General features: G+C 32.6%; 2 protein-coding genes across 2 annotated transcripts in view; one reads left to right on the forward strand and one right to left on the reverse strand.

Annotated features, from left to right (window-relative positions):
- LOC129222207 (ufm1-specific protease 2-like) overlaps positions 1 to 18,958 on the reverse strand; it is a 55,326-nt gene extending 36,368 nt beyond the window's left edge. Inside the window, exons 1-5 of the mRNA XM_054856678.1 lie at positions 18,720 to 18,958; positions 9,873 to 10,076; positions 7,799 to 8,000; positions 975 to 1,171; positions 765 to 858 (exon numbers count right to left, since the gene is read on the reverse strand). Of these exons, the coding sequence (XP_054712653.1) occupies positions 765 to 858; positions 975 to 1,171; positions 7,799 to 8,000; positions 9,873 to 10,076; positions 18,720 to 18,953 (931 nt within the window). The 5' untranslated portion in view covers positions 18,954 to 18,958. The remainder of the gene's footprint in view (positions 1 to 764; positions 859 to 974; positions 1,172 to 7,798; positions 8,001 to 9,872; positions 10,077 to 18,719) is intronic.
- Positions 18,959 to 19,189: 231 nt separating this feature from the next.
- The window catches only part of LOC129221863 (E3 ubiquitin ligase Rnf121-like), a 29,605-nt gene continuing 20,856 nt past the window's right edge, over positions 19,190 to 27,938 (forward strand). The window contains 2 exon segments of the mRNA XM_054856218.1: positions 19,190 to 19,306; positions 24,001 to 24,041. Coding sequence (XP_054712193.1) covers positions 19,268 to 19,306; positions 24,001 to 24,041 — 80 coding nt within the window. The 5' untranslated portion in view covers positions 19,190 to 19,267.

The raw sequence follows: 27,938 nt of genomic DNA on the forward strand, positions 1-27,938 counted from the left end.
AAAGCTTCTTGATTATCCAGACTAGCCATGGTTACTGGGAAGTTCACAGGATTATCAGCAGCACAATTAAAAATCAGCCCAAAATACATGAATGGCCTTCTTGTTTATCAAAAACCAGTTGAAATTTGAGGGAGTTTGAAAAGGGGTCCGTTCTCCCTTTGGAAAAACAGCTGCTTTATTAAAAGTACAATAGGCAATGCAGTTTGAGCTGGGGAATTTCAGCAAAAAAAGGGTAATTATGGTAGAGGATGGTGTTTGCTGAGAGAATATTTGATGAGGAATGTCATTGGGGCAAGTGCAAAGATAAGCTTAAAATTTTAGAAATGTTTGGATCACTATAGCCAATTATCTAGAGTTTGTGGATTGTTACAAGCGTATGAAATAGCATTTGACATAGGGCTCCAGTTCGGCCATTTAGAAGGTTCACTACAACCGGGGGATCGCCATAACCTGGGTTCGCTATCAAGGGCGCCCATATGCAAAATTTTAAGGGGAGGATCAGATATTTTCCCCATTGTTTAGCAAGATATTTACCCTACAGAAACCGACTTCAGTACAGATTAGAGTTATTAAAATTTGACATTTTTAATAACTTATTCATTAATTGCTGGAGAAGAAATGTTTTTACATTTTTGCAAAGAAAAAAGTAGTAAAAGCAAGGAAGTTTTAATTTCAAAGGAAGGGCTTGAGCCCCCCTATATGGGCGCCCTTGTTTACTATACCTGGGTTCGACTGTATAAAAGTAAATTTAAAAAAAATCATACGCCTTTGACAATGGATGACCAATGAGTGATTCACTGTATTTTGAAGTGCCACATCCCCACTGGTTTGAATTAAAATTCTGAAATTGATTGGAACCTGGAAAGAAAAATGATAAAATAAAACAAATAAATATGTTGGAGAATTTAAAAGAGAAATAAGTAAAGAAAAATAGAAAAAAGAAGAAGAAAATGATTATCCATAATGGGTTCTACCTTTTCTTTATTTTTCTTCCGCTTTTTGGTTTTTTCAGTTGGATTTCCATCTTCAAAGAGCCCAGAGATGTCTCCATCCTTGTCCTGACAAGAAGTCAGAATTCTACCTGAATTGCAAGACACAAAAGCAGCAACTTCACTGTGTGCAACATTTCTCAGCCTCTCCATGGCAAGTTCTGCATTTTCTTTCAGAGTTTCTAAAAATTAAGAAAACAACGTTACACTAAAACAAGTAAATTAAATAATGCAACCAACAAGACTGATTGTCTGAAATTTTACGCCACTTTGATATGTTCAACAATGATTCAAACAGTTGAGTATATAGAAAAACTAAAATTGTTCTACATTTATGACAACATCAAATAAGGTGTTTTTTTTTTTTCGGACAAAATTCAAATACAGTTGAACTTGCTTATAATGAGCCCTGACTTAATGAGAACTCAGCTTTAACGAGGAAATTAGAAACATTTGGTTGGTACAATATTAAGTCTATGGGAGAAAATTTGCTTTTAACGGGCAAACCCCACTTAAACGAGCAATATTTTTGAGATTCATAAAACTTTTCTTGACTTCTAGCAAAATGATGAGTCTTAAATCCCTAAAAAATGAGGTGATTGAATTTTATTTTAATTTGTAGTTATGGAAGCATCGAAAAATTACATATTTGTAGCCATCAATGTTATCACTTCCGACTTCCGAGATACTTATTTCTGATAGTATTGTAGATAAAATTCAAGGTAATTCAAATGAAAAAATCAATGAAAGCGACGATGATAGCAAAAATTATGAAGAATTCGAATATGGACTGCTATCAGCATACTCGATGTCTTTTGGATGCAACAAGTCAGTGATGAAAATGACGATGTTTCGGCTAATGAATATTCTTCAAAAAACATCATCAACGCAAGAAAGACACAATAGGAGAGTTCAAGGAAATTAACCAACTTCTTTGGCATTATAGAGAAATTGAAAACAAGCAAAGCAAGTATATAAGAATTTTATTAATTTTTCCACCATCCCGTTTTGTACGAGCACTCGGTTATAACGAGTAAATATTGTGGTACCTTCTCCCTAGTTAAAAGTTTGACTGCATTGGTATTAATACTGGAATTCCAGTGCATCAATCAAAAATGCAAATACCAGTAATGTAATTTCAGCATACATGCAATTGCTAAAAAACAAAACAAGCTGAAAAGTTTTTGTTAATTTCTCCAAAAATTGCAGAATTCCAAAAAATTAAAGGAAGAGGATTTTATTGTGTCTTTTTTTTCAGCCCTCGGGAAATCAACACGTTTTTTAAAAAAATTTAGTTTCTAATCACCAGATTACTAATTAGGAATTGCTTCCTTTTGGTTTATTTTTATTACCAGCAATTTAAATGATCTAACAGCTATTTAGAGGACAATTTTAGGAGAGTAAACCTATATTTTCAAACTAAAATTTTAATGAAAATGAAAAGAAATTACTTTATTTACTTCATGATAAAACGAAAACAATCAGATTTTTGTGCAGAACGCAGAACGAGTACATAATAAAAGCAATTTATTTATTTTGCTTGCACATGTAAAAGTAGGCTTGAGTTTTTTACAGCATTTCTGAAATTGATTTTCAATCTATATTAGTTTTTTTTACTTATATTACTTCCTAAACAATGGACATAGTAAGCATGCCGAGAAAAAATACAAAGTGATTTTTTACAAGCATAGATTCCTGCATCTTTTCTCCCTTAAAACAAAATTAAAAAAAAAAAAGCAGAATAGCCAACGAAGTGGAAATCTGTGAATCTGAAGATTGAAATCTGCTGAGTTCCATCAATTAGCGAAAAAATCACATGCATGTTTTATTCCAGTATTTCAATCACTACTCAACACTCAACACTGAAAATATTAAATCTATTGGCATCCCCAACTGGAATGTCAGGAAGGGGAAATTCTACATTTATTAAACGAAAATTCAAATTTTACCAAATAATAAAATATAAGCATGCTAAGTACCTAAAATCATTGTTAGAAGTAAGCAGTTGTTAGTCACATTTTTCAAAAAAAAATTTTGATTTGGGACCCAGAGTTCCAAACAAATGTATTAAATTTGTTGCCTAAGGTTTTGGATCATATTGAAGCATTTCTTTCCTAACTCATTGTGAACAAGATCCATGATTGTGCCAAAGGATAAATTTGTAAAAGCTGTTATCAAATGTGATGATTTTATCTACAAAAAATCATTTTCTTTTATATATTTCAAAGATTCTATCAGCAGTATGCAACATACAGCAGTGTATATCAGCAATGTGTTTGGTTTGTATTTTTTTTATAATTGATACATATATTTGATTCCTGAAAAATCTTATTTCTAACACTGCCTACAAGTAACTTGAAAACACTTAATGCATCTTTTTTTCCCCCCTTAAAGCAATACTATCTCCAAATTAGTTGATTGGGGGTCATTACCGAAATTTCAAAAGTATTTTTTTTCTGCAAGAGCATGCTTAAAAACATAGAATTTAACCATTTTTAAATAGTTTGACAAAGTTTAATATTTTTAACAAGTTTTTTATGCAGTGCAATTTTATTTTTTACGCTTTTGCACATGACATCACAAATTATGAAATGCTATTCACTGATGCTATTAGCACAGAGCGCAATATTTAAGTCGCATCTTTACTCGTACTGGCAACAATATGGCTTATAGCAAACATAGAGCGCAATATTTCATTCGCTTCTTGATTATCATAACGTGGAAACATGGTAGACAGCAAGCCAGGGTTAAAAAATATCATATTTTCCAAAATATCGGAAATATCCAATATTTTGATACATATCCGATATTTTTAATCAGCACAAAAATTAAGTCTTTAAAATAGTAAATGCATCCTCAAATCACTCTTTAATTATTATTACAATATGTAGACTTAAAACTAAGGTTTCATTCATCATTTATATTTAATATTTCATTTTACATTTTTATCAATTTTAATGGAGTTAATTTAGCATTAGCTGTTTTGCTCCTTTTTCTTCTATTAGCTACTTTTACACAGTTATATGATTCAGAAATAAAAAATATGCATCTGTCACTGCAACAGTCATAAGATATTTCTTTTTTTCTGACCAACATGTAATACTTAATTAGGCACATTTAATATAATTAAAATTGTAACATTACTCATAATTTTATGAATATAAAAACAAAAAAGAATTACTTTGCTGCATTAATGATGTATTAATACACCTTAGAAATAAAGTACATAACTTTTTGATTATTTTTAATAATAAATGAACAACATTAGTATGAGTAATATAATTTTTACACTGAAAATACCATAGTTGAAAAAATAAATATTGAAAATATCAAAATATCTTGATATTTTCAGAATAAATATCGGATATATATATTGTGATATATATCATGATATCTATCGACTGATACGTATCAGCGAACCCTGCAGCAAGCGTAAGCATTCAGTGGGCCAGTGGAGATTGGAATGGAGCATTCAGAGGGCCAAAGTACATCATTTGTGATGTCATAAAGACCCCGCCTTACTTTCACAACCAGACATTTAAAAAAATTAGTTAAAAATTAAGAGTTGGGAAAATGAAAGCTTTTTCTCACTCCACCTTATTTTTTTTGCTCATTTTATCAATTTCAGTGACTAAAAGAAGTACTTTTGACTGAAGGAAACAACCACATTGTCAGTAAAATTTGTTGAATAAGGTACATCTTTGGAGGTTGCATCAGGGGCGGCTCTAGCAGTTTTGCCGCCCCGGACAAATTTCCAAAGTGCCGCTCCTCTCCACGGTAAAAAAAAATCAAACATTACAATTTTTGCATTACAAATATAGTCCCTTCTTTTTGGTAATTCCTCTTTTTTTTTAAATATAAAACATTCTTTCAAAAAAAAAACGATAAGCCCCCACCCCCACCCCCTAAAATGGTCATGCTTGAAAGCAGTTTCGCGTTGTCTTCACGTATTCATCAATTCATCAATCCTAAGTACGACCATGGCTTTCCTGCACTTGGGCTGTGCCACCAGAAAATATTTATAGGGGGGGGGGTACGCTTAAAAAGTACCCGTATCTGCTAGAGGGGTCTGGGGGTTCTCCTCGGAGAATTTTTTGAAATTATAGTCTTAAGAACGCAGTTTTAGACGCTCTGTGGCGGTTTAAACGGTGGAAAGTTTCAGGGGGTCTTTTGAGGGGGGAATTTTAAGAAACTGAAGTCTTAAAAACACGATTATAGGCGAAATGCGTTGACTTCAGAGTAAGGGTTGGGTCTTCGATGATTTTTTTTTAAAAATAGATTTGAGATGACGTAAACTTTTCACCCCGATTTTTTGACACTGAAGTTCCAAAAGGCAGTTACCGACAAACTTTCATGATTACAGGAAAGGGCTCTTTGAATCTCCCCAAGAAACATTCCAAAACAGAAGTAATAAAAAGCGATGTTTTTAAGCCCTTTTCAAGGACTGGGGTGAGGGTTAAAAGGTCTCGTCTTAATTTTTTGAAATTACAGTTTTTTCATTTTCAGATTGCATACGGGAGCATCGTCTCAATGTATTAAAAGAGGACTTCGCGCTAAGCACCTCAACAAAGCGTCGTTTTTAGACGATTTGTATGATATTAAAAGCAGGGTGAAACGAGATTTGAAGAGCACTTTAATGATTTTAACTGAGGGAGGAGGCTTCCGAAGCGTAGAATTTTAAGTAGTTTCTTATTTTTTGATCGTCTAGTAAAAGTAAAAAGAAAAAAAAGGAGAGGTGGGGGTAAAACAAATATGAAGTGTAGTGTGGGGTGTGATTAACTAAGAAATAATCTGTATCTATAGAAAAATTTAATTTTAAGTTTCTTTTGAAAATAAATTAAGACTTTTTCACGACAATCGATATTTTTTCCAATTAAAATTACTTTGTTTCCCTAAGGAGCATTAATTTCTTCTCTTTAATAGCATGGAACATTTTTTTAAAAATGCTCAATCTAGGAAGGGGGTGGGGGAGAGAGAGGAGTCCTGTGCGTGGGGGGGATCCAATTCCGACAACATGCAGAAGTTCAAAAACTGGACCGTCAAATATGTATCATTATTTAAAACGTGGTAAATAATATAAATAAATACCTTTGTGCTGAACAGTAAAGTAACATAAAGTAACAACGTCTAAAAAGCACAAATTCTGCGAATTTGTGCTTTTTAGACGTTGTTACTTTACGTTACTTTAGTGGTATATAATAATTACTTGCTACGCAATTGCAATATCCCACGGCGCCCCTCCCCACGGGAAAAAATAAAAAGGGATAAATTGACAGTAAATACATGCCAATAAACCTTTAATAGATCATGCCAATAAATAAACAGCACAATGAAATGAAATCAAATTTATTAAAGCTGTACATTAAACTAGACAAAAAAAAAGGGCACTTCAAAACAAACACCAAATTAACATGTCTTGTATTAAAGACCTCGAAACATAGCTGGATTATCAAATTATTGGAAGAAAAAAACAATTATAGTATTTAATTAATTTAACAATATTTCTTGAGAACAGACAGGATTTTGGAAGTGCTATGCATTACTGACAATTAAAGTGACAGCAAAGCAAAATACTAAAATGGTCGAAAAAAATAGAATCGTTATTTTAAAAACATTAACTCATCTTTTTTTTTTAAATAATCATAAAGTAGGAATGCAATTAAACAATTTTTGTATTGGTGCATATTTTCATGACAGCTTAATGAAAATTACTTTCTCGTGTTGTACAAAAGTTTTAGAAGTCAGATTACTGTTTACCGATGTTTCTCTTCTTGTAATAACTTATAATAAAAGTTCAGTCTGCATCAAGTCTGTTAAATAACTAAAAATGAAAAAGAATACCAGGACAAAGGTTAGAATTCAATGTGTACCGCCCCCCCCTCCTCTAAATTTTTACTACTGCGCACCTTAAATAAACACATTTAAAAGGCTTTTTTTCTTACTTTTAATTCTGCAAACTTAGTGATTATTTTTTTTAAATCTATTTGTTCAGCTAACTCATGTTCAATAGCCAATGTAGCTAAACCATTTAACCTATCTTGAAGAGTTGTGGAGCGTAAGAAATTTTTTATTAATTTTAGTTTTGAGAAACTCCTCTCTCCACTTGCCACACTTATTGGCAAAGACAATAAAATTCTCAAACTAATAGCTAAATTTGGTGCGATATCAAGAGTTGAAACTAACGACAAAACTTCAATTGGGCTTTGCCGTTTTCGTAATAAGGCGGAAACTGACACTATTTCGTCTGCTAAGTCCACTGCACTTATGTCTCGTGAATCTCCATCCGTCAACACTAATTCTAAATCTTTGCAGTGTTTAATTAACTCTTCTTTTGGGGTGTCCCTTAAGTCATACACATTGTATAAAAATTTAAAAAAGCTGCTGTGGGTACTCATTAATTCAAACCTACTTTCTAAGGCATTAATTGCCTGATCTATTGTAAAAAAGTAAAACTCTATTTTGAATTTTAATTCCCACCCATTCAGTCTCGTTTCCCAACCAAAACAGGCAACTGTTGACCATTTGCTGTCGGCGCCAGCAATTAAGGTACAATAAACGAAGAGGAAAGCAAACCTTCACGTATTTTTCAGACTCCCAAGCTATTGTGCTCGCAAAATACTCTCATACAAATTTGCTCCTAATGTAAAATGTATTTTAGACATTCGAACCAAAATGCCGCCCTTCAAATTTGCCGCCCCGGACAGGGGTCCGGTTTGTCCGGCGCTAGAGCCGCCCCTGGTTGCATACGCCTCCAAAAACCTTAATGGCATAATTTATTGCTTGCTATAAAGTTAAAATAAAATGAATACCAGAATCTGAAGAAACTTCAAACAGCAGTGGTAATTTTCCCTGAGCTCTCAGCAGAACAATGGGAATATAGTCCACAGGCAGCACCTCCACTGGGGCGAAGAAGTGATGGTAAGTGGAGAAAAGCTTGACACTGATTGCATCCAAATCAGTTTCTACTGGTTCTGGTCGGATAAAAAAGGCTAGAACATTTTCAAGTTCCACCTAAATAAATAATAATTTGATTTTTTTTTTAAATTAACAAAATGTAACTTTATTCTAAGCATTATTTTAAAAAATAAAACTGGAAAATTTTAATAGATATGTGGTATAAAATAAACATAGCAAGTTCTTGTCTACAGTACGAGGAACTGCTAGATACATTTTCTAACATTACTATCAATTTTATAAGACAGCAACTTATTTTTTTACTTAGTTTAACTAATTATAGACAAGAACTTTTCTAAAACAGTAAGATTTCAATTATTGAAAATTCAGATTATAGAGAAAAAAGGCAGAATGATTTTTATTTATAACAACTAGGATGATAAAAGAGACACATTTACTTTTTTTTTATAACACACATAAAGAATTGAATAAATACCTCTGTGCTTGAAAGGAAAAGGAAAAAAAAACTAAAAAGGCACAAATTCGCAAGAAACTGCATACACTTGATTGGGGCTAAAAGGAACCTCTTTTTTAATGCAGAAGAAATGAGAATATGAATGCTAAGACATCGGTCTAAACCATACCATATAAAGCTTTTGTCGGATGTATTTGTATGCATAGGTGCACTTCTTTTGCATTGAAAGGGGGGTTCCCTTCCTTGTAACCTGAAAACAAGTGTAAGCAGTTTCCTGCAATTCGTCTCTTTTCACGCTGCTTTATTATTTTTTTACAATATACAGCAATTTTACAGTTTAAAATGTATTCCAAATTTTTACTGCTTTTAAACAAATTAACTTATTTTTAGGTGCAACATATAGACAATGCTTCAAAAGCATATCATTAGCACAGTTGAGCTCATTTTGCAGATTGCGCAAAAACATATAATACGACTATTTCTAATGCTGCAGCAGGGGTGGACTGGGTCCTGCAAGAGAGTGCCAACCTTGGCCTCTAAAGCAGGCAAAAAAAATAAAAAAAAATAAAATAAATAAATAAATAAAATAATAATAATAAATAAATAAATAAATAAAAATAACGATGGTACACAGGTTTACAAGTTTAAAAAAAAGAAAAAAAGGGAAGTGCACAGGTTTCTGAGCACAAAAAAAAAAAAAGTTGCATCAAAAAAATATATAAATAAATACTTAAAAATAAAAAAGGTGTTCAGACTTGAGGGCGCCCAGGCGAGAAGGCACATTGGCCTGATCGACACATGGGCTGATGAGTCAGTCCGCCCCTGTGCTGCAGTACCTTCACTATGAGGGATTTTCTCTTTTAAATCCAAAATAATTTTCATCTGTATTATCGTTCCACATCATATTCTGTCTTTTTTTCTATAATGGCAGAACTGTAAACTTTTCATCATTGCTTAATCTTGTATCAGTGTCTACTAGATTTGAACTTACACAGCTTGGTATTATTTCTATAAAATCATTTAAAATAATCCTCGCTACTTCTTTTCCTTCTCAATGGAAATTGCAAATTAGGTATCTTACAAATGTGAGATGAATATCTACCATCAGCAACAGCTTTGACAACATTTGAGATTGAGATCTACTATGAGACAGGAGAGGCTGAACGGTTTGAACATATTTGTACACAAGGAAATGTAGGATATTTTATTTTATTAGGGAAGAAACATGCGTGAAATCCTTTAAAATTATATTTCTTGTATTATATGTACCTGTTTTATATATTATTTTCAATATCATTTTTATTTTAAGAATTTACATACTATAAGCTAATAAATAAACCCTCAAAAAACATTTTGTGGCATGCCCCCTTGTCGATTTTTGCTGAATTCACCACTGTCTATCACTTTATTATCAGACTGTCTGTCATTATCTTTCATGAAAATATTCCATAAAAGATAATAAGCAATAATTTTACATCCCTAGTTGAAATAAAAACAAGATTTTCAAATAATACCTGAAATTTATCAATGTATTGGTTACAGATATTTAGGAGTTCACTTTCATCTGAGTTATCTTTGCCGATTTTGCAAAATATTCCCAAAACCTTCAGTCCTGGGAGGAACAAGTTGGAGGAGGCAGCAGCTGAAAGACAATACTTCCCCTCTTCTGTCTCTAGTCCCGCCACATAGCCAGCCTCAACCTTGGCATCAATCAGGGTCTAAAGTTCAATGCAACAGAAATTAATACATCTTAAAAATTTAGCAAAGAAATTTACAATGAAAATTTTGCAATTACAGTTCGACCTTGATTTTAAGTTGTCCATTTTATGCACGAAGTCAATTTCTGTTGGTTCGTGAAAATTAGGATACTGCTAATATTAAAATATTCTGGATTTTACCTTTACCCTTTCTCAAAAATTCGACTTAATGTGTTTGATCCACAAACAGATTAAAATCTTTTTCCATCAACAGGGACAGATTTGGAAGTGTGGAGGCCCCGGGACAACGAAGGAGTGGAGGCCCCTAATCAGGGTTCGAAAATATCCGATACTTTGATATATATCCGAATATTTTGATATACATGTATATATCCGATATTTTCGACCCGTGAAAGTTAGGATATTTTGTAAAAAATTTTATTGTGGGAGGGCCCTTTGTTGTGGAGGCCCCAGGGCAGTAGCCCTCCTGCCCTCCCCTAAATCCAGATCTTCCATCAAAAAGATTCAGACAAAAAATTTTCAAATTTCCTTTTCCAGCGATAAGTTTATTTCACAGCTGTTTGAAAATGCTATGGCATTCTTTTTGTCGTCTTGGTATTCTCTGATGAAATGAAAAAAACCCTCTCAAAGGCAAAACCTCAAGAGAATTGACGATCAGAACTACTTACATTCTTCGTGAAAATTTTCCAGAAGTTGATAATGCAAAAATTTATTTATCATATCAAGAATGCCTTCAATATCAGATTTAATGCTCACTGCTAACAGAAATGAAAAAATAATGGAGGACATCCTCATAGCTGATCAAGCATTTTGAAGCATATAAACTGCAAGACAATGTTTATTCGCCAACACCAATCAAGATGCCAATTTACAACCAAACTAAGAATCAAATTTCAGAAACATTGTCAGTATAGAATAGAACACACTATAAATGAAAATAATGCTAAAAACAAAAACCATCACTACAAAAGGATAAAAGTGTTTTCCCCACTAGTTCATTGGATGACTGTCTATTTTTAAACATTAAGCTTTGATTTTTAATCCCAACCCTGATTTTAAGTTTCCAGCTTGGTACCTCTTTTATCTTTAGTCTAAAAGAAAACATAAAATTGGGGTTCCACAGTTTAAATATTTTTTCCCATTTATGCACCATGTGAAACACATTTTCTAATTACATCAACTACTTTGATACATGCTACAAATTTGATTTTACCTCTGATTTCAACTCAAAAAAAAAAAAAAAAAACAGTACGGTCCTGCTTTTAAGTTTATAATTTCAAATAAATCAGAGGATAAAATTCAGGGCAGGATTCAACAAGTATCTATGAAATTCTGCCCCGAATTTTTAGTCCCCTGCACATTAAAAATTATAAACCTCATCAGTTTTTTTTTTCCTAATAAAATGCTAAAGTGGGGTAGGGGGCAACTTGACCCATTATATCTCCAGGGGTCTGTCCAGGATTTTTAAGAGGGTCGTTTTTTGTGAAAAATCAAATAATTTTGTAAAAAATCAATTAATTTTGTGAAAAATCAAAAAATTTATGCGAATTTTTTTTTTGTAAAAGCAAAATTTTAGAATTTTGATGGCACAAATACTGCATCATTGAAACTTAAAGTTGAGTGTTTTCCTCTTTTCTGTTAAGAATATCATTACCTATTGAGTGTTTCTTCTAGTATTTTGACTGGGGCGGGGGAAGCATCGCTCTGTAAGGGATGGGCACCCTCAAATATCAATATTCATTTACCATTCTACATTGTGGTAAATTGTACAAGAAATGTTATCTGTATAGTATTTAAAATTATTGTAACAAAAAATAAAATTCACAGTGGTTCAGCTTTTAACTTTTCGGCCCAAGACACTCTTGAAGAGCACAGAATTTCGTTTAAACAAAAGTCCTTGATTTTAACAAAAATAAAAGAGATTTATTTGTTTACCTCTTAAAAAGACGTACTAAACATCAAAAATTCAAAAAACCTGATTCCCATAGCAGATGCAAAGAGATTGCAATCCTCAAAGAGATGGCATCAAAAGCATAAAAAACGGCTTGCAAAAGAAATATTTTTGCTAAAATTATTTTAGAATTGTACTTTAGAGGCCTATGATAAGCATATCATTATTATCTATCGCAGTTGAAGCAAAAATAATTAAACCATCGATTCAGCATTTTAATTTTTGACTCATACTAAAAAATGGAATTTCGCTTTAAAAACTTGAAATAAGCGTTGTAACAAAAATAGACTTTTCATTTATTTTGTATCCTAGTAAAGCTAAGTTAGTTTGAAAAAGGAATAAAATATGATTCTTATATTGGATGTAAAAAGATTGTACTTTTCAAAATTTAGGCATCTAAAGAATAAAAACAGTAATTAAAAGAGTTAATTTAAAGTTAATCATCCTTGTTAACATCGAAAAAAATCAAACCCATATAATTTTCTCCCAAAATAACAGTTACACATTGCACTATAGAAACGCAAATATTGCCAAGCAGGTAAAATAATGAGAATATTTTCTAACCAAGTCACGATAAAGGTTTAACACCAGACTCTAATAAGTGGCGATAATTTTAAAGTTGGTAACCCTATCTGAAGCAGTCGCATTTTTTCCTCACCCCTAGTATCCGTTTGCAGTTCTAATAAGTTCATTTTGCTGATATATATTATTATTGTTTATTAAATCATGAGGGGGGGGGGGAGAGAAAAGTGATTACCACACCTTTTCAGAGAAGTTTAGAAAAACACCGCTGTAAAATAGCTGGGATAAAACAAATAAGCAAAATTATTTAAAACCAAACTGACTTTCAGCTGTTAATTTCTTTCAAAGAAACAAACAAGCGTTATATTTATTTGGCAGTAGAGTTATTTATCACTTGCAGGAACATCAAAAGAGTGTTGATTTGTTTTTGTTTTGCAAAATTAGCAGATTTTGTATAAGCTCAGCCCTCTAACTTTAAAAAAGGTTCCAAAAATTATTGGTTTTATGCACGGGAAATAAGCCTTATTTTGATTTTACATTTGCTCTTTCAATAAACAACTGTAAAAGATCCGTTCTTGTTTATCAGAATTTTGTGAAAGGTCCGTTTTGGTTGATTGGGATTTTGTGAAAGGTCCGTTCTGGTTGATCGGAGTTTTTTGAAGAGTCTGTTAACGAACCCTAATTTCCTCTGGCCAGACCCCTGATCAGCTCCATGACAAAAGAATTTACAAATTGCAAGTGTGTAACCATAAGAAATGAAAGTGAGAAAAGAATAGAATGAACTGTGGCAGTTGATCAAACTCCACTTCCAAGCTAGAATTAAAATTCTAGCAGTGAGCAGGTACTTGGCCGCCTTGGTTCAAAAAAATACATATAAAAAAAAAGTTCCTCCTAGATACTGGGACACCCCTCAATATTTTTAGACTTGTGGATAGCAATATACTGGAAGAATTTCAGGGGGACTTCTTCTATTTCAACTGGAAGAAGGTGCTCAACCCCCTCCCCTAAACTTCAATAGTATGGGGAGGAGGGTTAAAAAATACATCGAACTGGAAAAAAACATTGCTACATATTATAACATACACTAGAAATATGCATAATCTTTATGAACAATATTCACAAAAATATTTCTGGGAATATGAATTGTTTTGCTGATGATGTCAAAGTTATGGGGACTGTAGAAAATGAAGAACAAGCAAATCAGCTGCAAGAGGATCTAGATCATATTACGGAGTGGGCTGATAAATGGGGTATGGCTGTTAATGTTGGGAAATGTCAAGTGCTACATTTAGGGCATGGAAATAAGTGTACAAGTTATTATTTGCAAGGTTCAGTCATTAGTCAGGCAGACAAAGTTACTGGGGGTCTTAATAAGTCAGGATTTAAAGTTTAGCCAACAGTGCAGCATTGTTAGCAACAAAGCCAATAAGATGCTTGGGTTTATCAATAGATCTATTTCGAATAAATCTAAAGAAGTTCTTCTGCCCTTATATAGAAGTTTGGTAAGACCCCATTTGGAGTATGCTGTTCAGTTTTGGTCTCCTTATCTTAAGAAAGACATTAATGTATTGGAAAGGGTTCAAAGGCGGGCTACAAGGCTAATAAGTGGACTTCCCACTTAGATTATGATTCCAGGCTTAGAAGGGTAAAAATGTACAGTCTTGAGCAAAGAAGAGACCGAGGGGACATGATTCAGCTGTTTAAATTTATTAAAACGAAAGATGTTACGGGGCTAAAGTTTAGCACTGAAAACAGGACAAGGGGTCATTGTTTTAAGCTATTTAAATCTCAGGCTAACATGGATATTAGGAAAAATTATTATTTTAGCAGGGTAGTGGAACCTTGGAACAGCTTACCGGAAGAGGTGGTAATGAGCAAAGGAGTAGACAGTTTTAAGAGGGCCATTGATCTTTACTGGGGATTGTAAATTGACTAGGACCAGTCTAGCTGGGCCCAGAGCCCGTTGCTGGCTGTCACTTTTGTATTTGTATTTGTATATACATTGAAATAAAAAAATTACAAGAAAAAAAAACAGCTGGGAAAATTAAATATTCCTCAATTTGTGGCATTTTCTATGATACGGCTAATGTTAAAATAAGGGCTCATTGAGCACTGTCTTAAAATTTAAGTAAGAAGCTAAAACTTTTACAGCATAATACTATTAGTAAGGATAAGAAAAAAATAAGGGGTGTTCTGGACTCTAGCTGGAAAAAAAAAAAAAAAGAACCATCCCACTCTTGCTGTGTGTCATGTTATTTCCACAGGGGAAATAGATGGGTAGCAAAACTTGATCATCCCACAATTTCCATGTGCGTGACCTATTTTCAAAACCATGATTCGGTATTCAGCTTTTAAAATGGCAGTAATAATGCATTTTCTGAAGTATTTAGAATGATTACTCATCCACTTCATAAGCCACATACCTCTTAATTCAACCAAGAAATATTTTTTCTGAAAGCATATTGAAAAAAAGGTGAGGGGGGAGGGGAATATAATAAAGAAACTGGAATCTAATACAAAAGTTTGAAGTAGTTTGAAAGTTTTAGCTTCTTACTTAAATTTCCTTGTCCCTTGTTTTCAAATTTATTATACCAAATGTAATTTTTAACAAAAATTTGTGTAAATTCAGTACACGCACTTTTAGTGAACTTCAGCTAGTGATGTAAAATACCCGGGTATTTATTTTTAATGTAAAATACCCAGGGTATATACCCGGGTAAGTACCCAAAATGGGTATTTACCCGGGTATTTATTTTAAAAATTTATATTCAACTAAAATACTTTTCTGTACGTATTCCACTATGTATATATATACAGGGTCTATTCCAAAAGTAATGCAATTTTTTTTAAAATTAATTTATTGAACAGATTTGCACAAACACTTAAAATTTTTCAAAGTAATGTCCTTGGGCTTCTGCACATTTCTTCCATCGTCTCTGCCATGACTGGTAAGTGCCCTGAAAGGTATTTTTGGGGACCTCCACTAAGGTCTTCGTCACGGCTGATTGGACCTCTTCTAGGGATGAAAAATGGGTTTTTTTTCAGGCCTGCCTTAATCCGAGAGAACAAAAAGAAGTCTGTCGGCAGCGACGTCAGCACTATAGGTTGCTGGGACAGGGTTTTCACCTGGTGTTTAGCCAGGAACTCTCGGATTCGCAGCGCGTTATGGCAAGGTGCTTGGGCAAAAACTTGCTCTTTGTTCAAAAATATCATGATATTTTCGAAAATGTCCGATATTTTGATATACATCTGATATTTTCAATTAGCACAAACTAAAGTCTTCAGAATAGTAAACGCATCCTCAAATCACTTTTTGTTTTCTTATATTATAATTACAATATGTAAACTTAAAATTAAGGTTTCTTTCATTATTTATATCTATTATTTCATTTTACATTTCTATCAATTATAATGGAGTTAATTCAGCAATAGCTATTTTACTCATTTTTCTTCTGTTAACTACTTTTACAGTTATATGATTCAGAAATAAATAATATGCATTAGTCGGTGCACAGTCATAAGACATTTTCCTTTCTTCTGAGCAACGTTTAACATTTAATTAGGCACTTTTAATAATTAAAATTGTTACATTACTAATAATTTTATGAATATAAAATACAAGTAAAAAAGGAATTTTATATTATTTTGTCATTTTAATCATGCATTAATACATCATAAAAATATTATAGTACACAGTAGTATATATAGTACATAACTTTTTCGCTATTTTTAATAATAAATGAACAATATTTCTATGATTAATATACTTTTTAAATTGAAAATACCGTAGTTGAAAAAATAAATATCGAAAATATCAAAATATTATGATATTTTCAAAATAAATATCGGATATATATCGTGATATATATCGGCAAACCCTGAACTTGCCTCACATTTCTCATCGCTAAATTTTGTGTTAGGAGAAATACAGCAGTTGGCGACATGTTCAGTTCATTTGCAACCATCCTGATAGTCAATCAAGGATCAAAGTCTAACAGTTGGGGAACACGAGCCACATTGTTGTCGGTATTGCTGGTTGACGGCCGCCCAGAGCGTTGTTCATCTTGAACCTCTTCCCGGTCCTCTTTAGAGGTCTTTAACTACCTCAAAACTTGTGAATAGGACAGAGAAGAGTCCCCATAAGCCTAACCAATCATTTTGTTTGTCTTCTCAAGAGACTTTCTTGGTTTAGCAACAAAACTTAATGGTGTACCATTTTTCCCCTGACACAGTTGATGCATAGAGGTTAACATTAACTTACGTCTAGCCACTTCCACAGCTCGGAGAACCCCGAGACTGGTTTTCTGGAAAACCTTAGGGTTCCCCTCACCTAAACCATGTAGTTTGAATATACTCCGACCAATAAAAGCGGCCTGGAAAAAACCATTGCATTACTTTCAGAATACACCTTGTATAACCAACCATATACAAAACAATAAATTTTTGCCCAAAAATTATATTTTGATCACATATTTAAAGAATTATTATGTGAAACAACTTATCAATCTAATATGATATTCACAATAAATATGTTGGATATGCCCAATCAATGTTGATTGCCAAATTTCAGATATAAAAGGCAATTCTACAAAAAGTAAAAAGCTTAACTGGTTAAAGAAAAACACAAACATCTTCTCCCATTATGACACTGAAAAGAAAGATTTTTTGGTTCACACAATATGTTTCTTTCATAATTTCATCAAATCTTTCTATAAAAAATATTCTAAACTGTGTAACACATATGTATCAGTTTTACCAATTATTTCATATTTAGATTTTTAAAAAAAATCCCATTCACTTTTTGCATTTTTTGTAAAATATCCAGTTTTTGGGTATTTACAAACTTCCAAACACTGAAATGAGAGTTTCATTTGAAATCAAATTAGAAAAATATATAAGTTTTCAGGGGTGAAAGTGATCTAGGCTCTAAACACCATGAAAGTACTCATCATATACAATGAGCCATTTAGCATTACGACATACATGCAGGGGAGGATTCAGGGGAGGGTCAAAGGGTCAGCTGATCCCCCTGTGGCATGTATTTTATTATGATTGTTACTAAACTTAAATTTTCAGATCCGAAAACATAGTACATGAAATCAAAGTTAACCTTTTCTTGCTTGGTTCTATCAGCAAGGTATTCTTTCTCAGCATGTCATATGGTTTTTGTTTGTTTTTAAAAGAAAAATATATTCAAAGTTTACGACAACATGTCTAGCTCGTTTACCGAAAGAAATATGACTTTTACTGAAAATTTAAGCCAACTTGCGCCAAGATCAATGTTGCAAGTTACACAAAATTTAGGGAAGGGAGGGATGCGGGGCAATTTGAAATAAGAAATTTGATCTCATTTGGGGGGAGGGAGGACTTTGTAGCATAGGAGGAGGTTTGCCATCCTCCTGGCTGCCGACCCCCCCCCCCTTAAAATGATACTTTTTTATGTTAGAAATATAACGCTGGCCATTGAAACTTGATCCTCCTTACAAAAATTTCTCGATCCGCCCCTGCATACATGAGTAAGTTAAGAGGTAAAACAAAGCTATTGCACCCTTTATATGCTAAATACCTATAAGTTATTAAATAATGGTCACTTTAGATGTCCATTTACAAGCTAGACATTGTAAGTTTTCCTTATCAGGATTCCAGGATTTGTCAATTAAAAAATCTTGGAATTCTGGGATTTGTCTAAAGTTGTGTGAAAAAAATGGGAAGAAAAAATCACATCAGTAAATACAAACTAAAAGACAGATTTTTCATCGAATTTATTCTATAAGAGAGAATTGTTAAGAGCTTAAAAAAACCCCTAAGTCTTCCACTTTTCGTAGGGTATTCACTTTTTAGGGAGTTAGTTCTAATGCATTTGTCTGTCCTCACAAATTTTTGCAACTGTGAAAATGTTTACTATTTTGAAATAATGCGGGAAATTTACGAAATGATACTAAGCATGCAAAAATACTCACAACAGATTTTTTTTAAAAAAAGGAAGTTTTACAATTTTGTACATAAAAACCGTTTTTACGCGATACCTATCAAAGAATCATACCAATAAAAACTAAGTTTTTGCCATGCGGAAAAGTTTTCGAAATTCGAAAAGGATAACCAAATTTTAATTCCTTCCCTATAAAAGCAAAATGACAATACTAAATTTTGTAAACACTAATCTTATTAACCTTTCGAAACTTATCCGGGACATATGTTTTCTTTTCATGTTCCATGTGGAAAAATCCGCAGATCGCAGACAAAATCACACCAGCAAACTTATGACTCAAACTGTTCTCTCCCTCCCGATAAAATAAATATAAATGATTCTGATTTGTTTTTGAATAATTCTCATAGATGATTCGATGGCACAAATATAAAAAACTAATTTTGTTTCGTTTCACAGCCCCACCCACGACCGTCATCACTATTTCACGTTGATTGATGCCATTCGTCTTTCGGTAATTATCAAAAAGCTAAGCCGATCATAAATGTTTTAAAATATTAAAAGGAAACGCATTTTCAGACTAGAAGTTTTCATGCAAAATAGGTTTTTTTTTTTAAATTTATTTATTTATAATGAAAGTTTCGTAAAGGACAACCATAAAGGCTTAAGGGAGTTAAAAACTTTTAACACGACATTTTTTTAAAGAGCAGAATGGTTTTGCATTGCCGCCGGTATGCCAAATCGGCCAAATCATAATTAAAATAGTCAAATAATAGTGTCATAATCATAGTCATGGGTACTAGCGTTGAAGATGGTAGCGAGATTCAGAAAGTAAGTTAACTTTTTTATACGTCGTCTAGTTTGATAAGCGATTCTTTGTATTCATTTGTTTAAAATCTGTTGATTTTCTGAAAAACCAATTTTTAACTGATGTCAATCATCAGCTCTGACGTTGCCTATTTACATTGCATCATTGTATGTTACTAAATTAATCTGTTTTAAATCCATTTTTATGTCCTTTATGGTTTTTAGAACAACGACTCTAGTAATAGAACTTCCGATTTTTTTTTTCTTGATTGAAATAGTTGAAACTCATCTAAAAAAATCTGGTTCTGATTCAAAATTTCGCAAAATTTTTCTTCCAGTCTCAATTTAGTCAGAATGCTATCATCACAGCATTTTACCTACAGCAGACACATCTATACATTCTTTTGAGCATCAGAAAAATATGAAACTTTTAGTAAATTAACTTATGAAATAAAAATACTTGGATTGTGAGAAGTCATAAGTGTATCATTTGTATAAATTGTTAAATAAAAACACCGGCATTAAAAGCATAATATAGCAGTGCAATATTTTTCGAAAGATATTCATCAAAAGCGACTATTCTCTGATATACAGTGGCTCCCAAAATTGTTCGTTCACTTTGAAATTTTTTAGTAAAACCAAAATAACTCAAAACTGAATTCGAATATGAAGTCCAATATTTTCCACATCGTTCCTATGTCATTCTAAATACAACCCATTGGTATTTTCAAAATATTGACGGATCTTCTTTTTAAAATGGGTCAAAAAACGAAGAGATAGAGAAATATTACGCCACAAAAGTCATCGTACATCGAATATTTTCGAATAAATTGATGATTAAAATTATCATATGCCGTTTTATTGATATTTTTGCATTGTGTTGACCCTTATAAGTCATTTGGCTTTAATTTTTTGTTTATTTATTCCTTAATATTGTGCTTATTAATATTACTATAAAATCGCTGGTATTCGTAAAAAACCGCAAACACCATTCAAAATATAAATTTTTTTTCTCACAGTAGCAGTAAATTGTTTTGAAATGTCCCTAAATTCGTTAGTTTATTTGTTTGTATAGTAAAGTGCTTGATAAAAGGCTTTAAAGAAAGGAATTGGACCAAAAACAACGTAAGAAAAGGTCAACGGGCAGAGTTGACAAAACGTGATCAGAGATTTAAAGTTAAAAAAATTATGAAAAATACACATTTGAGTGCTGTAAAAGTATCTAAAGAGTTTTAAAAAAATTTTACGTTTAATTTTCACCTAAAAAATTTCGGCAAGTTCTCTGATTAGCTGGAATAAATGGGGCCTCTTCCCGCAGAAATTTTCTTGGTCATGCGAAAAACAGAAAGCTTAATCTTTTTGTCGTGAAATCAATGATAAATAAGCTCAAAACGTTTTAGAATTGCGTCTTACTTACAGATAAAATTGAATTCAACATTTTTGGTTAAAATTTTGTATAATTGTAAGTAGAGGAAAAAATTAGGAACTTAATCTTAAGAACTTAGTTGGATCAGTTAAACAGGACGGTGGAGGTGTTCTAGTGTGAGGGTGCATATCAGCATCAGGACTTGGTAGTTTGGAATTTTTTGATGAAATAATGAATCATGCTGTTCCTTTAAATATTTTAAAAACCAATTTTGAACTCCTAGCCAAAAATTTGGTTATTGGAAACAACTTTGTTTTTTATTAAGATAACGATAAGAAGCACCCAATTTTAAACGTTTGCTTCTAGTGCCTCGAAAATTGTCCTAAAATTTAGAAAATACCCCCTCAATCTCCAGATTTGAACTTAATGTAACGTATTTAGAGATATACAGAGGCTAGATTACGAAAATACGGCTTTAAAACGAAAATAGAGCTAGAAACAGTAAGACTCGAAGTGTGGTTGAACGCTTACTCACAAATTACGCAAAAAAAGAAAAAGAATGAAATTTATTCCCAGACGTTTATAAGGTGTTATGAATACTGTATGATATTCTACTAATTAATAACTTAATCAAAAGTTAGATTATTCAATAATATATAGACATTTTATAAAATGTACGAAGAATTTTGTGAGATGAAATTTCCGGCACTTTTTGGTTTTTGATTTTTAAAAAAATGTTTTAATATTTTTAAAAAACTTTTTATACAGTTTTGTTAAAAATTGATCATAGATCTTATAAGTAAATACTTATTCCGAAATTATTAATTCTAACCAATGGATTGGGGCCTATTTCATTGAAAGACGTAGGTGTACGAAGACTTTCGGGAGCCACTGTATTTTCATCCATAAACTCACTTTTGTTTTGCAATGTCACTTAATTGTCATTGAAAGTTGTGTTTCATATGATTGTAGAAGCAGCTTTTATGTTGTGTAGTACTTACTCATTTAAAATCGATAGTGCAGGGAGAGGAGATTTTGGAGTCAATCCGGGAAGTTTTCGATAAAGGTGCGTCTTGGCGACTTTTTCAAAGTTCGCCAAATTTTTTGGCGCCAAAGTCTAGGCGCTATTTTTCCCGCTCTGCCAATGAAAAAAAGGGGGGAGAAACGTATATTTTTTTACTAACCTACTGGAAAATGAATGAAATGGAGTTTTTGCATCAGAAATACAAGAAATTGGAGCATCAAAATGTAAACAAAAGGTTCAAAAACAACTAAATCTCGAGAAAAATACTAAAAAACTCAACTGCTTAAAAACATTAAATATGAACTAATCTAATCAAATAAACACTGAAAATTACATTGAAATGCAAAGAAAACTAGGCAAAAAAAATTCTTTAAAAAACGGTAAAAAGCATTAAAATAAATAATTAACCTATTAAAAAAGAAATTAATTTGAATAATTTAATGCACAAAAACACTAATTATAAACTAATCTAAATAAATAAACCCTAAACAATACAATAAAATGCTGCGAAAACTAGATAGATATATTTTTAGTAAGGCAGTGGTTGCAGACCCGACTTCCAGAAATGTAATGAAGCACCGACCAACTTCTGTGCACGAGCAGAGTAGAAATTACTGCCTGGGGTCGGGACTGTTTTATGAACCCGACCAAAGGGGCGGGATCTAATTTCAACAGCCGATCAATGATATTCTATGCGGTCGGACGAATTATGTATGGCCGACCACACAAATTAAGAAATTTTCCCAATGACCATAAAAACATTAAAACAAAAATCAAATCAAAAATTAATTTGGGAAATATCCTCAAAAACACTATTATTTAACTAATCTAAATAAATAAACTCTTAAAAATTCAATTAAAAAATAAATCCTACAAAACACGAGAAATTCATTCATTTTCCACGGAAGTAGGATAGAAAAAAAAAATATTTTCACCCTTTCTTTTTCATTTGCAGAGCGAAAAAAAATAGCGTCTGGAAATGGGGAACAAAAAATTTAGCAACAGTTGAAGGAAAACACATAAAATCACAAAAATAAAACGGCATGGTTGCAAACACGTTTAGCCTGATTAGAGCAAAATCTAAATACATCTGGACAGAAAAAAATAAAAAAACGATTGGAAAGGATAAATTTAGGATTAAAATAAATATTAGACTCAAATAAATTTATTATTTTTGTAAAATTAAGCACTACAAAAGAGGGGGTGGTTATGTAACAATAAAATCACTGCATCCCATGCCGTTTTATAAAAGCTACTTACAAATTTAAATTTAAAAAAAGTAAAAAGTTGTACTCACTGCTTGCAGGTTTTTAATAAGATCCTCTTAGTTTTTTGAAAAAAGAAAAACGCCCAATTTTAAAAAAATTTTGCCACGAGGTGAAACCACTGCACTCCCATCCGAAATGCGAAAAGCGGGGGTGGGGAGAAAGGCAGAGGGCGCTCCGCTCCGTAGAATGGGTGGTAAAGGGGTTGCCGTAGTATCCCCATAGTGGCGCCGGTTTGCTATGAGAGCAGTTTATCGCCAGGGAAGGGGAAAATAGTAGGGTTGCCGTAGTATTACGACAGTGGCGCATGGTTGCCATAAGAGAGAGATTTATCGCCAAAATTTGGCGACATTTGGAAAAGCACCTTTATCAAATAATCCCCGTCAATCCATTTAGGAGGTCAGGAGGGGATCATTGCAACCCCTAGCAAAAAAAAAAAAAATCTTCTGACGAACAGATCATTAAAAAGAGTGATATTGCACATCTCTAGTTTTGAGAGATATTTGACTGTTTGATTCAGTTTTGTAAAACTAAGTGTAGCAATATTAATCTCAACTAAGGTTGTTGCTACATGCAAATAATTTTCAAAATGAGCACCAGTAGTTCCTATGCTCAATTTTTATTCAATGTGTTTTTTGTTACGTCAATAAGATGTTGTTTATTTGCATATTTCTTCCTAAGTAGGGAAGTCATTGGCAGAGAATGTTTGTAAACACTGGATATTATTTTCCTTTTTCAAAATATGTTTAATATGAGAATTATATTTGTAGCTTCTTGATGGAATTTCTCTTTTAACTGTATTCAATTCACAATGTTACAATTGTAGTTTAACTAGTAACCTTATCTCAAGTTTGCATCTACAGCAAATTGTAAACACACAAAAAGCATAGAACATTTTTTTAAATCCCTGAAATTGCAAGCCACAACATGGCTATTAGAGGGCTAAGTTGTAGCCTTTTTGCTGCGATTTGGACATCCATGATTTACTCCTTTGAAAGACTAAAGGTAAACATTTTGGTCTTCATAGTCTTTTATAATCATGTTTTTCTTCTTTTTTTTTTAGTTGCTGCAATCAGGGAACTTGACTGCCCAAGAGAGAGCGAGGTCAGTTTTCAAGCTTTTTTTTAATAATTATAAATACAAAAGGGACAACCAGCAAAAGGCTCTTGGCCCAGCTAGGCTGGTCCTAGTCAGTTTATTAGTCCCCAATGAAGACCAGTGGCCTTCTTAAAGCTACCCTCTCCCCCCACTCATTACCATCTCCTCCAGCAGATTTTTCCAAGTACCTACAGTAGGGTGGAACAAAAATGGCCTTAAATATTTTTTTCAATTTTTTTGGTTTGCCGTAGGGGGGAAAAGTTGTCATTTAAGTTTAAAAAGAAGCAGAAGAAATTTCATTGCTTTACTATAACATCTTTAGGTGCCGCAACGTGCTTAAAGTTTGATAATAACCGAAATTTCCATTTAACAATGAAATTCCTTTTTATGCTTTCCTACTGTATAAAACGGCACAAAATATGACTGTAAATACATTTTTTAAGCATTACATTAGGAAAAAAGTACTAATTTCAAAATACAGTTTTTATAAAAATTCATAGTTTTTACTAATAATAGAGCTGAAAGTCTGTCTGGAGATCTAGATCTTTGTCTGGATCTCTGTGACGCGCATAGCGCCTAGACCGTTCGGCTGATTTTCATGAAATTTGGCACAAAGTTAGTTTGTAGCATGGGGGTGTGCACCTCGAAGCGATTGTTCGACAATTCGATTTTGTTCTTTTTCTATTCCAATTTTAATCACATTTACCCAAGCAAAATTATAAGATGGGCAAGTAAATTATTAAGTTTTCATAACGTGGAACCGTAACATGGGCAAGCCAATTGGCGAGAAATTCTTCTTACATTATTTGTAAATATGCAAGCAAACCAAATGACCTTTTGATTTTTCTACAACGGGCAAAGCTGTGCGGGTATCACTAGTATACTATAAAAGACATTAACTATTCCATTTTTACCATTTAAAGTATTCTTAATGATTGTAAATAAATAGTTAAACCTGTATGATATTTGTGTGTACTTCTTTGACACATTAAAGTGTTTTTTTTTTTTTTTGTACCAAATAACTCTTTCTTCCAAATAACTCTTGAGTCAATTTTTCGTCTCCTGCGACTGAACCATACTTTTTAAGAGTCGCTTAGGGGTTACAAGTTTCACTTTGAGGGATTCACTAGACAAATGTTTTACCAAGGGGGGTTCGGTTATTTTATTTTCACCCCTTGAGATCAAATTGATATAATCTTTGGCAGCAAAAATTATTTGTTGAACTTTAAACTTCTTAACCCAGCCTCTACTTAGTGTTCTGGCATTCAACACACGTCATAATCCAAGTTCTCTTACATTTCTACGCTCTTTGCTCAATTCTGTTGCATCAAAATATCCATTTCTTTATATAACCTGGTCTATAATGTTCTTAAAATCATGAGAGAGATATTGTGAATGTAAGATACGTTCAAATAAATGTTTAGAGCCGTAAGTACGAGAAGGTTTTAACTTGATGTTAAACCACACAGGAGCATATGCATTGCCCACTTGATCCGTACAAGAAATGGATCCTTTCTTGAAAATGTATGAATGAATAATGATTACTATTAATTAAAGGTCAAGATTTACGGTCGCCACTCGCCACGTGGTGACTTAGTTTTCAGAATTGGCGACCCCAAAAAATTTTTACAGTCGCCAAATTTTTTGGGGGGTTATTTTTATTTTAGATCCCAAGAAAAGAATTCCACACCACTCCACAGATGAATCAGTACAATAAGGATTCACCGATAGAGACCGTACTCCGACTGAATGTTGTTTATTTTACAAAGCTTCCATGTTCTTTCTCACTGCCTGCCTGTATGTTGGTTATTTTACGTTGCTTGAATGTTCCTCTTACGCGATTCAGGGCATGTAAAATAAGCAAGAATACAGTGAATTTGGAAGCCATTTGCACAAGATTAGAGCGTTTGCTCCTTTGTCTTGGCTGTTTTGTTTTTCAAGTAATTAGCGTACTATAATCATGATTCACAAGAAGAAATCATTATATTTTAGATTATATTCCAGATTAACTTTGATTATGCCTTCAAAGTAATTACCTTTTTACGTTTTTAGTTTAGTTGTTCAAATGGTATATTAAATTCAAACTTTATTTTTTTTTACATCGTATTATATACGACCTCGGGTTATACGAAGCTTTTTTTTTCTTCAGGCCCATTTTAGAACTTGCAGATTATAGGCCGCCCGCGGATAATACGCAGGAATATACGTTTATTAACAGGGTTCGTACCAGAAAAACCTGGAATTGTCAGGGAAAATGACATAAATAAAAGTGTCAGGGAAATTTCAAATTTTCCCCCCCAAAATTTTTTTCCAATTTTTCCCCAGGGAATTTCGTACCTTGAGTTCTAATCTTCCTTTTTATCGATGTTTCCTGAAAAAAAAAAATGCAAACGTTTTGAGGCAAAATGAAGCTGGCAATAAAATAAAAAAAGCGACCAAAAAAAACTTCCGCAGACGCCATTTTTGCCCCTCAGTAGTTCCAAAGAAAAAAAAATTCCTAGGGTGAACAGGAATTATGCACAAATTTAACGGGAGAAGAACATCCTGTATCTAAAGCACAAGCCTGCGGATGGTAGGGTCAATTGGAAAAATCATTTTTTAATCGAAATGTCTTTTCAGCTATGAATGAAACATAGTTGCCATTTTTGGTCATTCATAAGATGGAAGTAGACACGATGCTGAAATGCCTAAGCTTCCAAAAGCAAAACAGAATTGGATGTTTTCTTTAACTGCAAACTAATGAAAACAATGCAAAACACGCTAAAACTTTTTTTTTTAGTTTTATTTTAAATACTTAATTTCCTTGAGAAATGAAAAAATTTTGTTCTTAAAACTTAATCTTATCCTCATTGCTTTGGACGCAAATGTGCTAAAAACTTTTCAACTGAATTTTAGTTTCACGAAGATTTATCATTTTTAAATTGTTTTCAGGCCAAAAAATTATTTCTTAATTTTTGTCGTAGCCGCCATATTTGGTCGTTCCCAAGATGGCAGTACACAAGACTTTTTAAGTGCATAAGTTTCCAAAAATGGCATTAGATGTTTATTGCAATGCAAACTACTGATAACAACGCAAAATGTGCCCTTTTTTCCGGGTAATTCGTAATTATTTTCTGCAAAAATGCAAAATTTTATTTCCAGAACATTTTCTTAAATTCTAACTGATTTAGGCGCTTATGTGCTAAAAACTGACTATTTTGTCTTAATTGTAGTTTTTTAAGGATTAATTATTATTTATAACTACTTTTATGCTACAAATTCAAAAATCTACTCATGAAAATATTATGCAAATTTTGGCTCTTAAAATAAAAAATAAATAAATAAATAAAATTAAAAAAAAAAACAAAAAAGAAAAACAAAAAAAACACCATATTGTATGTTTTTTTACATAAAACCTCGAAGGTCATTCTGATCCTATTTGATTCCCAACTAACTCAAACAGCCTTTATTCTGAAAATTGTCAAAATAGGAAGACAAATTAATTAATTTAAAACTTGAAAAGGCAACTTGTTTTTGACCGCACAAAGCCTCCCGCGCCCCGTTTTATCATTCCTTTGCCATAATCAATGTTCCATGTTGTCCCATAAATCCTGTATTTCATTAGAAATCCTATACATCATTAAAAATAGAAAGAAAGAAAACTTTATTTCTATAAACTATATCTTATACATATTTCTGCTGTGATGTGGACGCTAATACTCGTGATCAATTAGGAATATGTTCCATTGAAATTCGTTTAAACAACGGGGGCTAGATTCTATTTATTAGAATAACTGTTGTAATTTTTTAATCTTCAATCGCATCAGATTAAAATATAAGCCAAATAGCCAGTCCTTTGATCGTTTTCCCTTCATAGTCATCCTAACATGGAGACGCTGCGTATGGAACGTAGTCGCCATGTTT

This window comes from Uloborus diversus, chromosome 5, assembly GCF_026930045.1.
Source record: "Uloborus diversus isolate 005 chromosome 5, Udiv.v.3.1, whole genome shotgun sequence".
NCBI classification, from domain to species: domain Eukaryota; kingdom Metazoa; phylum Arthropoda; class Arachnida; order Araneae; family Uloboridae; genus Uloborus; species Uloborus diversus.